The 12,877-nt window shown below is 56.3% G+C and overlaps 1 protein-coding gene across 2 annotated transcripts in view; it reads left to right on the plus strand.

The window, feature by feature from the left end:
• The window catches only part of D2HGDH (D-2-hydroxyglutarate dehydrogenase), a 31,689-nt gene continuing 18,812 nt past the window's right edge, over nt 1–12,877 (plus strand). The window contains exons 1-6 of one of the 2 annotated variants that reach the window (XM_063645854.1): nt 1–113; nt 543–925; nt 6,594–6,651; nt 7,557–7,696; nt 8,507–8,700; nt 9,554–9,722. In XM_063645854.1, the coding sequence (XP_063501924.1) occupies nt 634–925; nt 6,594–6,651; nt 7,557–7,696; nt 8,507–8,700; nt 9,554–9,722 (853 nt within the window). In that variant the 5' untranslated portion in view covers nt 1–113; nt 543–633. Of the gene's footprint in view, nt 114–542; nt 926–6,593; nt 6,652–7,556; nt 7,697–8,506; nt 8,701–9,553; nt 9,723–12,877 lie in introns of those variants that run through there. The other variant, XM_063645855.1, reaches the window with a different exon arrangement.

A 12,877-nucleotide genomic window follows, 5' to 3' on the forward strand; every position in this document is an offset into this window, starting at 1 on the left:
GCCGCGGGGCGGAGCCGTCAATGCGCACGCGCGGCGTCTCCCCGCCCACTCCGGCTCGGCGGCTCTGGGCCTGCCGCGGACGCTGCGGGTTGGAGCCCGGGACGTGGTCGTGGGTGCGTGCGCGCGGCCACGCGGAGCGCTGGGCTGGGGGTCCCGGGCTGCGGTTCAGCCGCGGGTCGGGGTGGGGGGGCGCGATCTCGGGCGCCGTCAGCCAGTCGGTGCCTGTGGGGGGAGGGGGACGGCGCTGCAGCTCGTCACGTGACCGCGTGGAACACGCGCGCGTCCGCGGGGTCCCGTCGGGGGCGAGCGTGGCGGATCGGGGTCCTGGGCAAGGTCCCGGCGAGGCCGCCCCGAGCCTGCGCGTCGCTAAGTCCAGGCCGGCTGCGTGGGGCTTCGCGCGCTCGCGGGGTTGCGGCCCGCGCTGGGGGAGGGCCCGGGTGCTCGGAGCCTTCGCTGCCCTCCTGCCCCCTCCCTGCTTCTGCAAGCGTGTTTCAATTTGTACAACGTGCATAAAACGTGAAATTCCCCTTGGCCACTTCCAGGCGCGCAGCCAGCGGCTCCCGGCCCTTCGCCTCCGGGCCCCGAGTACCAGCCCCCCTCAAGGAGGAGCCCGAGGTCTCCGTCCCGGCGGCGATGCTGCCCCGTCGGCCGCTGGCGTGGCCCGCGTGGCTGTTGCGGGGTGTCCCGGGAGCCGCGGGTTCTTGGGGTCGGCCGGTTGGCCCCCTGGCCCGCAGGGGCTGCTGCTCCGCCCCCGGGACCCCCGAGGTGCCGCTGACCCGGGAGCGCTACCCCGTGCGGCGCTTGCCGTTCTCCACGGTGTCTCAGCAGGACCTGGCCGCCTTTGAGCGCATCGTGCCCGGCGGGGTCGTCACGGACCCGGAGGCGCTGCAGGCTCCCAACGTGGACTGGCTGCGGACGCTGCGAGGTGGGTGAGGCTTGGGAAGCTGCGGCGCGGCCGCGTCCCTGCTCCCCTGCGCCTTCCCGTGGAGGCTTCAAAGCGGGCTGAGAACAAGCTGGGTGGGGATGCCAGCCTTGCGAAGAGAGGGGCGTGGGCACCGCCACAGGCTGCTGGAATAAATGACCACGAACGAGTCGCTTAGAACAACCCAAGTTTTGTTGTTGTTTTGTTTTTTTCTTTTTTTTTGAGACGGAGTCTCACTCTGTCGCCAGGCCGGAGCGCAGTGGCGCGATGTCGGCTCACTGCAACCTCTGCCTCCAGGGTTCAAGCGATTTGCTTGCCTCAGCCTCCCTAGTAGCTGCGACTACAGGCGCCCGCCACCATGTCCCGCTAATTTTTGTATTTTTAGTAGAGACAGGGTGTCACTATGTTGGCCAGGATGGTCTCGATCTGTCGACCTCGTGATCCGTCCGCCTCGGCCTCCCAAATTGCTGGGATTACAGGCGTGAGCCACTGCGCCCTGCCAACAACCCAAGTTTGCCTGGCGCAGTGGCTCTGCCTGTAGTCTCAGCTGCCCTGGAGGCTGAAGCCAGAAGTTTAAGACCAGCCTGGGCAGCATAGCCAGAACCCCCGCCCCCCTCACCTCTAAAAATAAAAATAAATAAATAAAATTAGCCGGCCCAGGATTAAAAAAACAAAAAGTAAAAAAGTTACTCCAGCCCAGGAGTTCAAGAGTGGACTGTGATCTCACCACTGCATTCCAGCCTGGGCAACAGAGCAAGACTACATCTCTAAAACAAAACAGAATTCCCCTCCCTACCAAACCCCACAAGTTTATTCTCTAAGCTCTGGAGGCCAAAAGTGTGAAATCAGGGTATCACAGGGCTGCGCTCCCTCCACTGCCTCCAAAGCCTCCAGAGGAGGCTCCTTCCTGCCTCTTCTAGCTCTAGCTCCTGGTGGCCCCAGGTACCAAATTACTCCAGTCTCTGCCTCTGTTTTTCATACAGGTTTCTCTTCTCTGTGACTCTTCTCCAGTTATATAAAGACACTTCTCATTGGATTGAGGGCCCACCCTAATCCAGGATGATCGCATCTCAGTACTGTCAACTTAATTACATCTGCAAAGACCGTTTTTTCCTTTTTTTTTTTTTTTTTTTTTGAGTTGAAGTCTCCCTCTTGTTGCCCAAGCTGGAGTGCAATGGTGCGATCTTGGCTCACTGCAACCTTCCCCTCCTGGGTGCAAGCAATTCTCCTGCTTTAGCCTCCCAAGTAACTGGGATTACAGGTGCCCGCCACCATGCCCGGCTAATTTTTATATTTTTAGTAGAGACAGAGTTTCACCATGTTGACCAGGCTGGTCTCGAACTCCTGACCAGGTGATCAGGTGATCCACTCACACTGGCCTCCCAAAGTGCTGAGATGACAGGCATGAGCCACTGCACTTAGCTGGACCGTTTTTTCTTTTTGTTTTTTTGAGATGGAGTCTTGCTCTGTCGCCCAGGCTGGAGTGCAATGGCGTGATCTCGGCTTACTGCAAGCTCTGCCTCCTGGCTTCATGCCATTCTCTTGCCTCCGCCTCCGGAGTAGCTGGGACTACAGGCACCCACCACCTCGCCCGGCTAATTGTTTTTGTATGTTTAGTAGAGACAGGGTTTCACCGTGTTAGCCAGAGTGGTCTCAATCTCCTGACCTTGTGATCCACCTGCCTCGGCCTCCCAAAGTGCTGGGATTACAGGCATGAGCCACCGTGCCTAGCAGCCCCGTTTTTTCAAATAAGGTCCCATTCACAGGTCTTGGGGCATTGGGAAGCGGACGTATCTTTTTGGAGCCCATCAGATAAGATGCAGGGCTCCTGGCCAGCCATGCCTGCTCTTCTCCTCCCACTGCACTCCTGCCCACTGGCATACAAGTCTGTGCACGAATGAAGGACTTGTCAGCCTCTGGGGCTGGCACTTCCTTTTGGTAACAGTGCCCAGTTTTCTCTTATTTTATTTATTTTTTTGAGACGGAGTCTTGCCCTGTCACTCAGGGTGGAGTGCAGTGGCACCATCTCCCCTTACTGCAACCTCCACCTCCTGGGGTCAAGCGATTTTCCTGTCTCAGCCTCCTGAGTAGCTGGGACTACAGCTGGGTTACACGCCTGTAACCCAGTTCTGTGGGAGATCGCTTGAGCCCAGGAGTTCAAGACCAGCCTGGGCAACGTGGAGAAACTCTATCTCTACAAAAAATTAAAAATTAGCCGGGTGTGGTGGCATGTGTCTGTGGTCCCAGCTACTTGGGAGGCTGAGGTGGGAGGACGGCTTGAGCCTGGGAGGTTGAGGCTGCGGTAACTGTGATAGTGCCACTGCTCTCTAGCCTGGGTGACAGAAAAAGAAAATGATTTCTGAGATAACCTACGTGCTTACACAACTTGAAAAAATCTACCTGGTGTTCTTGCTAAAATAGTAAAGCGAGGTAGAAGAGAATTGGTTGACTCTTAATTTACAACAAAATGATGTATTTAAACCTGTAGCACTGGCACCAGGTCCTGGGGCTAAATGTAGGGTGTGCTGTCATTGGGAAGATCTGGAATTGTTTTTATCTTTTTTGTTGGCCCTTGTAGAAGATTGAAATTATTAAGAACACTCAGAAGGTTTCTAGACCGTGTAATCTGGGAGTGCAGTGTATGCTAAAACAGTTCAGAAAGTTAGCAAGTTGAACTGGGGTCTAGGCTCAGCTAATGGAAGCAGCTCTTTCTCTGCAGAAAACCTGGGAGTCACTGGAAATCGCTGGACCAATGGTCACTGTGTAGGAGCTGTCTTGAGTGGAATGGCCCCCACCCTCACCCTGCCCCCTAAGTAAGGGCCCCTCTGGGGTGATCTCAAGCTGCCGCCTTGAGCGCCCACCATGGCCCAGGGCCTGCGGGCTCACGAATGTTGTCCCCGGAGGCAGGTGAGGATGGACGCCCACCCTGGGCTTGGCTAAGTCGGGCCCCAGTCCTGGCTCAGCATTGCTGTCAGGGTGGCCCTAGGCAGATGACCCTCAGTGCATGCCCTACAAAATGGGACTTGGAGTCACTGCCTCAGGAACGCCGTGAGGGTAAGTGGGGCAGGAACCTAGCATGAGCTCTGAGCACAAGGCTTGGGTTCCCGTGCTCCCATCCTGCTCGGAGGCCAGTACCCTGGGCTATGCCGCTGCTGCCCTAGTGGGCAAGGGGCCCCCCCCGGGGCTTGCAGGAGCAGGGAGGAAGCTGTAACTGAGATTGAGGGGTGACCATACTCTTCCTCTCCTCTGCCTTGCCTGAGCCTGACTGGGCAAGAACTGGCTGTCCCCCTGGGTCCCCTCTCTCTGGTCAGCACCTTTCTGGGAATCCGTGGCCATGGACACCCTGTCCTGCTGCAGGGCTGCCCCTCGGTGTCTGTGTGCGCCTGTGGGAGGGCGCCTTCCTCTGCGTCCTGCTGCCCTGAGTTTGGTGAGGACAAGGCCGAATTTCACTCATCTTTGAGTCCACAGGTTTGGTCCTGAATGTCTGCTCAGTAGGTGTTTGCTGATGTGAGGCCTAGTTGTTGAATTTTAGATGAATTATCCCTTCATGTGGCTTGCTTTTGGAGAGAGAGCTTGTCTAGACTTTTGAAAACTCATTAAGCATCATATTAAAAAATCTAGACCATTGCTCAGGATGGATGCTGCAGACGTTTAGTGAGCACGCCTGCACTGGCGGGAAGGTGGGAGCTTCGAGGTGTGAAAACAGGCTGGGCCCTTGCGTCACCTCTGGCGGCTCTGCCCCCATGGCCCCCTCTCTCGGTGGGGCTCCCATCGTTAACACTGGACAACCGGGAGGGAGCCCTCCTTTTCATCTTTCCCGTTAGAAGGTAAACATCACAGGAGTGGGAAATTCTGTCCTCATTCTGTGTCTGGAACGCGGCCTGGCCTGCATTCTTGGGGGGTACTCATGTTTGTGTTGAGAACCCTGCCACAGGCGCGTCACAAGTGTGCCCGAGTCGAAAGCTTTGCCATGAGTCCTGGGGCCCCTGAGCCCACTCGGGGACAGGGACACCGTGAGCTCAGGTGCCAGAGTTCCCTCAGGTGCTGCGCTGAAGTGTCGGGCCGAGGTCCAGGCGCCCAGCAGGTACCTCTGCAAAAATTGCTCATTTGATGAAAGAGAGATAAGTGGCTTTCCAATCAGAAAAGTAAGGTGGACACCACAGCCTGGTTCTCAGGGCTCCATGAAGCGGTGACAGGCACCTGTGACTGCACCTGCTGCCTCTCTGCAGCCCCCCATCACCTGGGAAAGTCGTCTCAAGGAAACCCAAAGGCAGAAAGACGCCTGCTCACTTGGGGCAGCAGTGGTTAGCAACACCGGCCAACTAGCTTAGACGGCTCTTGCTGGTCACATCCAGGCATTCAGCAAATAAGGCAGCCAAGACTTATAGTCCAGTAAATAAAATGAGAAGCTGAGAGCCCACATCACTGTGAATAAGCAGCTACATAAACACGTCAGTGGGAGCGAGGGGAAAGCCCTCCCTCGTGGCAGAGTCAGCTAAGAGGCTGGGCGCGGCGACTTATGCCTGTAACCCCAGCCCTTAGGGAGGCTGAGGTGGGTGGATTGCTTGAGGCCATGAGTTCAAGACCAGCCTGGGGAACATGGCGAAACCCTGTTTCTACTAAAAATATCAAAATTAGCCCGGCATGGTGGCAGGCACCTGTAGTCCCAGCTGCTTGGGAGGCTGAAGCGGGAGGATCTCTTGAGCCCAGGAGGTTGAGGCTGCGGTGAGTTGTGATTGTGTCACTGTACTCCAGCCTGGGTGACAGAGTGAGACCCTGCCTCAAAAGAAAAGGAAATGTAGGTGGACGGATGGATTTAGGAAAATCACCATTTGGGAACCACGCTAGTAACTGATTTGGTCTAAGATAATCAAAGATGTCAATGGGTGAAGCTTGAGGAGCAGCAGGTTGTCCATGTAGTCTCAAGCGTCTCCTTGTGAGGTGCACACACATCACAAAAGGAAGTGTGGTGGCGTGGCAGGAGGGAAGCCTGCAGACACCCTGTTACCATGGGACCGAGCCGACCTCACCACAAGTGGGTGGGCAACCTCGGAGCTGCCAATGCCTGGCCTGTGGGAGTCTCCCCCATGGGCCCAGCCTCACCCACCTCTGCACACTGCCCAGTGCCCGGCCCGCCACCTCCCACGTGGGACCTAGTTTTGGTTTTTTTGAGATGGGTTCTCGCTCTGTCACCCAGGCTGGAGTGCAGTGTTACGATCATAGCTCACTGCAGCCTCGACCTCCTGGGCTCAGATGATTCTCCCTCCTCAGCTTCCCAAATAAGATCACTCTCTGGGGGCTGGGCAAGGTGGCTCACGCCTGTAATCCCAACACTTTGGGAGGCTGCGGTGGGCGGATCACGAGGTCAGGAGTTCGAGACCAGCCTGGCCGACGTGGTGAAACCCTCTCTCTACTAAAAATACAAAAATTAGCCAGGTGTGGTGGTGGGTGCCTATAATCCCAGCTACTCGGGAGGCTGAGGCAGGAGAATCGCTTGAACCTGGGAGGGAGAGGTTGCAGTGAGTCAGGATCGTGGCACTTCAGCCTGGGCAACAGAGTGAGAGTCCGTCTCCAAAAAAAAAAAAAAAAGCTCGCTCTCTGGGGCGAGCGACCACTGGCCTCATCTGTAGCTCCCCCCACGCTGTCTCACAGGGTCTCCTTCCTGTCACAGGCTGTAGCAAGGTGCTGCTGAGGCCACGGACGTCGGAGGAGGTGTCCCACATCCTCAGGTGAGGTGGTGGCGCCCGGCTCCCCGAGCCGTTTTATGTTGTCTGTGGGTCATTTCCTTATGGACCCTGCGGGCAGCTGGGGTGACGTGGTGCGAAGCCAGCCGATGACATCTTGGTTTGTGTGTCAGTGTTCTGTGGTTTTTCGGTGCTGTCTCAATGCATCTGTGTTGTGTAATCATTTCCCCCCATTTGGCAATGCCCATACCCATTTCTTGGCACCATCTGTAACAGCAAAGCTCCTCCCCCATGAACACACTACAGGGCGGCGCTGGTCTCCAGGTTTCCATGATTGTAGACAGTGCTTTAGACCATCCTCAGCAGGTGCTTTGGGGCAATGGGCACTTACTCTGTTAAACTCCATCCCTGGGGCTTGCTGCCTCCAGGGTTGATTTCATGTACGTGGGCAGATTCCTCTCCCCAGGGCACGGAACTTTGGTTTCTCCAAACCCCTACCCACTGGGTGTGCTCAAGGCTTTGGGGCTTTGCAAAGGTGCAGACTGGTTGGGAGGGAGGTATCCTTGGGCACACATCTGGGGGATGATGGGCCAAGGGTCGGGAGATGCAGGCGGAGGGTGGAAGGGAGTGGGGGCAGTGCGGTCAAGGAGCCCTGAGCTGGACCCTCTGTGAGCACGGTGTGAATGGGAAGGATGGGAGCCGGGCGTGTAGGACATTCTGTCCTTTGAGGGAAGCCTTGTAGGACATTAGAATCGGGGCCTCCACTTCCGTCTCCCTGTGCACAGCTTTCGGATTGGCAGATGCGTGGGGCGGGGAGGAGTCCCCGTTGAGGCTGCAGGGTGCTGGGTAATCAGGGTTTGGGGTCAGGCACTGGTCCTGCAGCATGTCTTTGGGGATAGTGGCGTGGGGGTGGGGACAGAGCCCCGATGTCCCTCCTGTCCTCATCCCAGGCACTGCCATGAGAGGAACCTGGCCGTGAACCCACAGGGGGGCAACACAGGCATGGTGGGTGGCAGCGTCCCTGTCTTTGACGAGATCATCCTCTCCACTGCCCGCATGAACCGGGTCCTCAGCTTCCACAGCGTGTCTGGTAAGCCTGTGCCGCCCGTCGGGGCCCAGGAATCCCTCCTGGTGCTGGTGGAGTTCTTCCTTGCCAGCGTCTGCGACTGTGGGGTGCTTGGGTGGGTGTGGCGCTGGGGAAAGAACCAGTGTCTGTAGTCTGGCCGCCTGGCCCCACCTCGCCTGGCCCCTCCAGACGTGCCTGCTGGTGAGGGCTTGTCACTCTGGTCCCTTCCGACTCCATCCTGCTCTGGAGGTGTGTGAGGTGCAGAGAGTGGCAGGTGTGAGCGGATCCTGACCCAGGGCGTCAGGGCGTGGAAGGCCTGAGGGGATCCTGACCCAGGGCGTCAGGGCGTGGCAGGCGTGAGTGGATCCTCTCCCCACAAGGCCGGGCTCCAGGCCCCGGTCACTCTGTGGTCGGGCGCCTGCACTGTAGGGTGTTGAGCAGCATCTTTGGCCTCCGCCTACAAGGTGCCCGTGGCGCCCCCAACCCGGAATGTCTCCAGACATTGTCCCACGTGCCCAGGGGCAGGATCAGCCCCAGCTGAGAATCTTCCCTCTTCTACTCCTTTCCACGAGCGTGTGTGGGGGTGGGAAGTTTTTTCCTCTCTTTTCATGTCACCCATTTTTCTTCTGTGTCACTATAATCATAAAGGTCCCGTTAGGCCCAGACGTTTTCATCCTTGGGCCAGCGATGTGGGGGCACCTCTTCTCCTCGGCCCTGGCGCTGAGGCTGATGTTCCTTCTGGGTGGCTTGCCTGTGCAGGACGGGGGGTGGGACCCACCAGCCCGGGGGCCCACTGGGAGCCGAGTGCTGCGGCAGCCTGGTCACTCTCTGCAGGAATTCTGGTTTGCCAGGCGGGCTGCGTCCTGGAGGAGCTGAGCCGGTACGTGGAGGAACGGGACTTCATCATGCCGCTGGACTTAGGAGCCAAGGGCAGCTGCCACATCGGGGGAAACGTGGCAACCAACGCCGGAGGCCTGCGGTTTCTTCGCTACGGCTCACTGCACGGGACTGTCCTGGGCCTGGAAGTGGTGAGCTGGGGCAGCTGCTTGGTGCAGAGGTCGCCACGGGGTGTCCTCTCAAGGCTCTCGTGGGCCCACGTGGTGGCTCAGGTGCATGGGGCCCCTCAAGGACATGCAGGCTACGTACACCCCCATCCTGAGGGAGGCCTGCCCTGCCTTGTCCTCCCACGAGAGGGTGATTTTGTGTCCACTGCCTCGGGGCCACACAGAGAGGACGCAGTTACAGGGGACACCGCCCCGGCAGCGGCGGGCTTCCGGGAGCCGGGTGTGAAGGAAAGCTCATCCAGGGTCAGCTTTGTGACCTTCTGCCGCCCACTGTTCCTCCAGGGCCCCTCTGTTTACCTGCACCCTCGCCAACCGAGTGTCACGGGCAGAGCTGTCTGTCCTGTTTACCCAAGTGGACAAAGCAAACACAAAACCATGCTTTGCTGCCATCCAGTAAATTGTGATGCTCCAGTAGCTTTTTTTTCTGGCCAGCCACTGATTATCTTTATTGTAAATTACTTTTTTGCACTCACGAGCTGTATAAGCCTCCCACTGACAGTCCCAGCACACAGGACTCGGAGAGGCCCGCAGCTCGGGAGCTTTGATGCCTTATGGCTGGTGGGTCCGGAGGTGGCTGGGCTCACTGGGCTCATGCCCCACTCCCAGGGAGCCTCCCCACTGCCCCCGACCCTGGGCATGCTCCCCGGGCAGTGAGGTGCCGTGTGTGGAGGGGTGTCACTCGTACGGGAGGAAAGTCTGTCCTTCAGCCTCTTGGCATGACCTCAGGCTGTTGCAGAAGTGACACCTGGCCCCAGAGGTGACTGACGTCTTGGCAGGAGGCTGGCACGTGGGTGAACATGCTTCTCTTCGCCCCCAGGTGCTGGCCGACGGCACTGTCCTGGACTGCCTGACCTCCCTGAGGAAGGACAACACGGGCTATGACCTGAAGCAGCTGTTCATTGGGTCGGAGGGCACTTTGGGGGTCATCACCGCAGTGTCCATCTTGTGTCCACCCAAGCCCAGGGCTGTGAACGTGGCTTTCCTCGGTGGGTTTTCTCGATTGGTGCCTTGAGATGGGTGGTTGGGCTCGAGCGTCTGCTCTGATGGTGCCGCTGTGGGTGTGAGGAAGGGGACGGAGGGACCCCCCCAGGACAGTTGGCCCCCGTGTCTCCTGACATCTCTGCTTCCAAAGGAATCAGGAATCCAGGGCCTGGCCTTCCTGGTGGTCACGGGTAAAGGTGTGGAGTGAGGCCTCTCTCTGTCTCTGGTCAGAGGACACTTCATTTCATAACAAAACCGAGGCTTGTGTTGCCTCCTTCACCCCGTCGTGTTGGTTAAGTAGCTTGTGGCATAAGATTGAGGGGCATGCTGTCATTTGGCCTCAGTTCAGGACACCACTCTTAGTTACAGCGGGGATAAAGAATTCCCTCCTGCATGGGGGGCTTCCCCAGTCAGCCCAGATTGGGGGTCTCCGCAGACCTGCCTGCTGCCCCGTCTCCACAGGCCTGCTTCCCTCACAGCCACTTCTTTGGTTCTCCCGGGACCTGCCTTCGGCTCCTTTCTTGCTCCATTTGAATCGGGCGGGTTTATCCAGCATTTTCTCCTCAGGAGTTCAGAAGTCGCACAGCCCAGCAGTCTTCGCACAGGAGGTGTCGGGTCTAGCTCACCAACTCCCAGTTCAGTGTCTTGAGCTGCCGGAAGGTTGGGCAGCCCTGGAGGATGCCGAGACTCTGCGTGCTTGTTCCCTCGGCCGCCTACATCTTCTTCTTGTGATGTGTGTTCCGTGTTTTAAACAGTCTCACCAGGATTATTATTTTATGGCCACTTTCTCTGCCCTCCACTCTCTCACGTCCGATCTTCCGTTTGGGATATGTTGCAGACGTATCCTCGTTCATTTCCTGCGGTAAAGTCTCCTGGTGACCACTTCCTCACTTCTGCTGTGTCTGAAAATACGTTTATTTCACCCCCATTCTTGAAGGCTGTTTTCCGCAGGCGCATGGCTTCCGGCTGGCGTTTGTTTTCTTTCATGCCGGTGGAATGCTGGCCCGCCGTCCTCTGCCCTCCTCGCTGTTGGGAACTTTCGCTGTCGGTAGCCGCTGCTGTGAAGGGAGTCTGCCTCTCTCCCGGCCCGCCTTGGGCCACTTAAAGATCATTCTTTCTGATCTTCTAAAGTTTTCAGTGTGTGGTATGTGTGTATATATGTTCTTTTTCATCTCTTTGGAATTACTGAATTTCTTAAACCTGTGGCTTGATATCTTTTACCAGTTCTAGAAATTCTTGGCCATTATTGCTTCAGATATTGCCTGTGTTTTCCTCTCCTTTTGGGACTGTGATTCAGCATAGAGTGTCTCAGTCCGTCTTCTGTGTCTCTTAATCTGCCCTCCATATTGTCATCATCGTGTCTCTCTGCTGCATTCTGCGCAGTTTCTTCTCATCTGTCTTCCAGTTCACGAATGCCCTCTTCTGCTGTGTTTTATATGCTGCTGAACCCCTCCGTGGGTGGTTCCCTCCGTCCATTGAGTTTTACATTTTGATTATGAAAGTTTTCATTTCTAAAAGTTTTATTTTTTTTTTAAATCTGCAATGTTACTTTTTATAGTTTTCTATTCTAGGTATTCTCAAGCTCACCACTTGTGTCTTTAAACATAGTTTGATGTCTGTAATCCCAGCACTTTGGGAGGCCAAGGCGGGTGGGTCATTTGAGGTCAGGAGTTGGAGACCAGTCTGGCCAACATGATGAAACCCCATCTCTACTAAAAGTACAAAAATTAGGCTGGGCACAGTGGCTCACGCCTGTAATCCCAGCGCTTTGGGAGGCTGAGGCAGGTGGATCACGAGGTCAGGAGTTCGAGACCAGCCTGGTCAACAGGGTGAAACCCCGTCTCTACTAAAAATACAAAAACTAGCCAGGCATGGCGGCGGACGCCTGTAATCCCACCTACTTGGGAGGCTGAGGCAGGAGAATCACTTGAAACCGGAAGGCAGAGGTTGCAGTGAGCTGAGATCACGCCACTGCACTCCAGCCTAGGTGACAGAGCAAGACTCCGTCTCAAAAAAAAAAAACTTTGAATAATTTTTTATGATGTTTTATAATCAGGCAATTCCATTTTTTCAAGTCTGTGTAGTCTGTAAAAGTTTTTTTTAGAGACAAGGTCTCACTCTGTTGCCCAAGCTGGAGTGCAATGGTGTGGTCATAGCCCCTGGGCTGAAGCCATCCTCTTGAGTAGCTGGGATTACAGGTGCACACCACCACGCCTAGGTAATTACAAAAATTTCTGTGTGTAGAAACAGGGTCTCATTATGTTGCCTAGGCTGCTCTTGAACTCCTGGGCTCAAACGGTCCTCCCACCGTGGCCTCCTAAAGCGTGGGGGTTATACGTGTGAGCCTGAGCCGCTGCACCCAACCTGTGTGGTCTGCTTTTAGTGTCTGTTGTTTCTGCTGGTTCATGCTCCTGGCTCCTTAGTTTCTTGTGTGCTTGGCTGTCTGGCAGTGTGCAGCTCATTATGTGTGAAGAATTATTTGTAGGGGTTCCTAGATGCCAAAGACGAGGTACCTTCCTCCAGAGAGGGTTTGCTTTTGCTTTTGCTAGGGGGCTTTGTGTCTGTTCAGCCTGGGAGTGACCAAGTTCACAGGATGAAATTCTGTGAACCTCCCAGGCAGCCGGTCAGTGTAGGGCTGCGTAGGGCTGATCCATGGTCATGATTTATCAGGAGAGGTTTTTTTTTATTACATTATTCTTCTGTATTTTTTTGAGAGACAAGGTCTCGCTCTGTCACCCAGGCTGGAGTGCAGTGGTGCAATGGTGGCTCACTGCAGCCTTGACCTCCTGCGCTGAAGGGATCCTCCTGCCTCAGCCTCCCACGTAGCTGGGACCAGGTGTGTACCACCATGCCTGGCTAAATTTTTAAAATTGTGTTATAGAGACAGGGTCTCCCGTGATGCCCAGGCTGGTCTTGAACTCCTGAGCTCAAACAGTTCTCGTGCCTTGGCCTCCCAAAGTGCTGGGGCTACAGGCATGAGCGCCTGCGCTGGCTCCATTCTGCCTTTTTCTCATTGTGTTCAGCCACTTCCCCTGCAGTCTTCAGGGCAAGTTGGTTGGGACAGGCTTGCTTCTGGCCCTGACTCCTAAGATGTGGCCCTGTGGGGGTCTCCTGGATTCCTCACTCTGGGTAGGCTGGGAAGCTTGAGGCCAAACCTGCT

The sequence above is a fragment of the Symphalangus syndactylus genome, chromosome 8, assembly GCF_028878055.3.
Source record: "Symphalangus syndactylus isolate Jambi chromosome 8, NHGRI_mSymSyn1-v2.1_pri, whole genome shotgun sequence".
Lineage (NCBI taxonomy): Eukaryota > Metazoa > Chordata > Mammalia > Primates > Hylobatidae > Symphalangus > Symphalangus syndactylus.